General features: G+C 43.8%; 1 protein-coding gene across 1 annotated transcript in view; it reads right to left on the minus strand.

Annotated features, from left to right (window-relative positions):
- ebf2 (EBF transcription factor 2) overlaps positions 1-3171 on the minus strand; it is an 80560-nt gene extending 77389 nt beyond the window's left edge. The window contains exons 1-2 of the mRNA XM_055161590.1: positions 3041-3171; positions 555-711 (exon numbers count right to left, since the gene is read on the minus strand). Of these exons, the coding sequence (XP_055017565.1) occupies positions 555-711; positions 3041-3171 (288 nt within the window). The remainder of the gene's footprint in view (positions 1-554; positions 712-3040) is intronic.
- Positions 3172-3660: the final 489 nt, after the last annotated feature.

A 3660-nucleotide genomic window follows, 5' to 3' on the forward strand; every position in this document is an offset into this window, starting at 1 on the left:
CAGGAGGTGGACATAATTTAAAGCAGCAGTGTCTCATATAAAAATCATTTCTCTATCAATAATATTTTTAATATGTTTAAGTAAAGTCTGGGCTTTTTATTTTCTTTAAAGAGACAAAACAAAACATTTTATGTTAAGATTTTCTGGTCTTTGCTTCTCTACAGTAAACAGTTGCTTATTCATGGAGACTTGGGCTCAACAGACAATTTGAAGAACAAACAAGAATTTTCAGGATGTGGTCGATACATTCATGTCGTTTTAAAAAGCACGACAATACAAGTAATCCAAAGTATTCAGATTACATTACTCACTTTAAGTAACTTAATGGATTCCGTTACAAACTACATTTTGGGGTATGTAATCTGTAATCTGTAGGGGAATACATTTTAAAAGTCACCTTTCCAACACTGAATATAAACTAGAACTTTACTGGTGGTGTGTCTGTCACAGCCTGTAGACCAGACTGAGCCGAGGTCTTTCTCACGTTTCTCCTGATCATCACAACATTCATAAAGCAGTGTTCTGTGTCCTCCAGCCCTGCTCCTGCTCCGTACCTTCTCGTGCTCCACAAAGTCCACAAAGGCCGTCCTCTCGATCTCCACGGGCTGCCCGTGCCGGTCGTACAGCGCCAGCACGAAGTGGAAGAAGTTGGATTTGCGGAGGTTCGAGGGGGGCTGCTTCTCAAAGTGTGCCCGCGACAGAGCCACTCCGCTGGGGGACACACACAGAGGACACACAGGTCAGAGTGTGGACGTCTGGATCAGGACACTGTCCCAAAGTCACGTCCACGAAAGTTTCCCTCAGCATTTTTATTAGTGACAAGCTCCATTCTCCAACATGTGAACGTTAACTAGACACATGTTTGATGTTTTTGTCCTCTAGGCGGCGCTCTTACACGACTCGGACACATCTACAAAACTTCTCCTGCTGTTTTATTTACAATAATTTTTAACAAATTACAGATCATGATTACAGATGATTTTATGAATTTTAAAATGTGGACCTTAAACCGACTAAACGAAAATGAAAAGGTGAACTTCACACAGCAAAAAGTGGAGTGTTCAAATTGACTTTCACAGAATCAATTTTAACATTTTCTCAGAGTTTATTTGAGTCCAATCTGTTCTAGAGTTAATTTAACAATTTTGGAAATGTTCATTAAGTAACACTGAACAAAAGTTCCTGTTTAATCCCGAAATCAAGAGTCATATGAACATTTTGAGAGTAAACAGATAACACTTTATAGAGTTATCCTGGTTTAGTTAAACAACACACAGAGGCGTTTTATTTTATTTTTACTTTATCTTAGTTCATTTAAGATGAAATTATGAACAAAACTGGTTCCAAATAGTCTACTCTCACAAGAGTTTGAAGTGGTGACTGGGAGGAGCCAAATTAACACTAAGGGAAGTTGAATTAACCTCAACCACATCAACTCTGGCAAATAACTCCAACTCAAACCCCCATTTAACTTTCAAATAGTTAAAATAACACTTTTGGTGTTAAAAACAACTCTGAAATATTTTACCATGAAATTTTAACCCTCCAGTTTTTTTCTGTGTACCAAATGATTCAAATCGAATTGAAAACTTTGAGGGCTTTTAAGTCAATAATTTAAGAATTTCAGATTGTCACTCAAATATTTAATGTCAATTTTTAATTTCACATTTTTATAAGGCAGAGGTAAAACGCTGAACGACGCGCAGCACTGATTTTGGAAAAGAGAAAGGGCACGTCTCATTTCATTTGAATCTGGCCTGAAATCACACGTGCGTAAATAATCCGGGTTGTGCATGTTTAAGATTACGAAAATTGCTCTTAATAATTTTAAAACAAAACTTCCAAATTGGTGGGACATTTGTAACGTGTGATCCGAACGTGCCCTTTGCCCTGACGCGCGCCGGGCCTCGTTTTTAATAAAATCAAAGTAGATGATTGAGAGCGGCGTGAGGACGTCTGACGCCAGATGAGGTTGATTCTACAGAAAAGGCCATTTTGAATGAAACGAGACGCGCGAGACTCTCTGGAGACTTCCACATTTGAATAATCACATTCATTATAAGAATCGAGTCCGCGACAAAGAGCCACATGCGCCGCGTAAAGATTATTTTTTATTATTACTATTATTATTAACGATAAAACAGAACGGGTTAAATATGATCATTTATTGCTCATTTCTGTTGAGTTAGTGTCATCTGTTTTATTCTAAAATGTAACGAAAATCATGTTGAATATTTCACTTTGAGGCTCGTGCGTGCGCGGGCCTGTGTGAACGAAAAGAGGCTTTGAGTCCCGCTTTGAGCTCCGGGTTTGAAGACACTGGTGCGAGAATTATTTACGCACTCTTTACGCACTCTTTACGCACTCTTTACGCGCCGCTCTTTGACAAAATAAATCACAAAGTAAGAGTCTAAAATATGCAGACAGTGTGCAGAAATAAACACGTTTTCATCGAGTCTGACTTTATTAAAGTTAAAGAGCTTCTCGCAACTTCGCCCGCTCATTTTCCCTCATGTAATAAAAATAATAATAATAATAATTAAACTAAAAGTGGAGGCCTACAACAGTTTGAGCGCTTTTGCAACAAGTAGTTGGTTCTGCTCCAAGAGGCGCACGGGCCAATGCGCGCGGCGGAGGAGACGCGGAGAGCAGTGTGTGCGTGTTCGGTTTGATTCTGCAAAATAACATGAAGAGTTTGAGAGGAGGAGGCGGGTTTTATATGTTCTTATATTTATGTTCACGTAATGTCGTCATGTTATATTCTGTAAAAGTGTAAATCTTTTGGAACTCGCTTGGAAATGATGTGTTCACGATGGACTGACATTTTAAACCGGCTCCTCACACATCCCGATATAATCTGTGTTCATCTTTATTTGGCGTGAGGAGACGTGACTGTGCCAAGCGCCAGGCAGCGGATCCAAAACTGTGTGCCTCTTGTTCGGGACTCTCTCTCTCTCGTGCCCCGTAAACTTTCCGGTCCCGCGCGTAACTCTCCCCCGGACAAAACCACATGACAAACTGAGAGCTCCGGGAATCGTACCTTTGCGCGGCCACGTTCGCGTCCACCACGCCGACGTTGCGCACCCAGGAGCGGACCGGATCCATGTCGTCCACGGCGCGCTGCTTCGCTCCGCTCGCGTCTCTGATCAGATGCTCCTGCAGACCGAACATTGACCTGCGCTGCGCCTCCGTGCGTGGAACCGCTCCTTTTACGCACCGCTTCTACTGGAGCGCTTTCCCACGGTACAGGTCCACGGTACGGGTCCACGGAACGACACGGTCCACGGAGAGTCACGGGCGAGTAAAGGTAATAATATCCCCGCGGTGCGTCCTCAGAGCGCCGTCATGGTCCGCCCGCGCGTGGATGTGGGTGTTGTGGAAGTGGACTAGTCCGGCTCCGTTCGCGTGAGTGGGGTGCGTGTGCGTGGGGGCGGGGCCAGGCGGAACATATGGTGCTGTGATTGTGCCTCGGAGCGCGCTGATTGGTGCGCGCTGCGTCTCTTGTTTTGGACCTTTGATTCAGTGGCGCTGCTCTGGACTGAGTGAGGGCTGAGCGCGGGGACGCGGCTCTGAGGACAGCCTGATTTATGAGCTTGTGTTTGACTGGACATGTACACGAGCAGCGTGGACAGGACAGAAGCAGCGTGGACAGGACAGGGG

Source organism: Boleophthalmus pectinirostris, unplaced genomic scaffold (genome assembly GCF_026225935.1).
Source record: "Boleophthalmus pectinirostris isolate CB_2022bp ecotype Guang Dong unplaced genomic scaffold, ASM2622593v1 HiC_scaffold_4, whole genome shotgun sequence".
Taxonomy (NCBI): domain Eukaryota; kingdom Metazoa; phylum Chordata; class Actinopteri; order Gobiiformes; family Gobiidae; genus Boleophthalmus; species Boleophthalmus pectinirostris.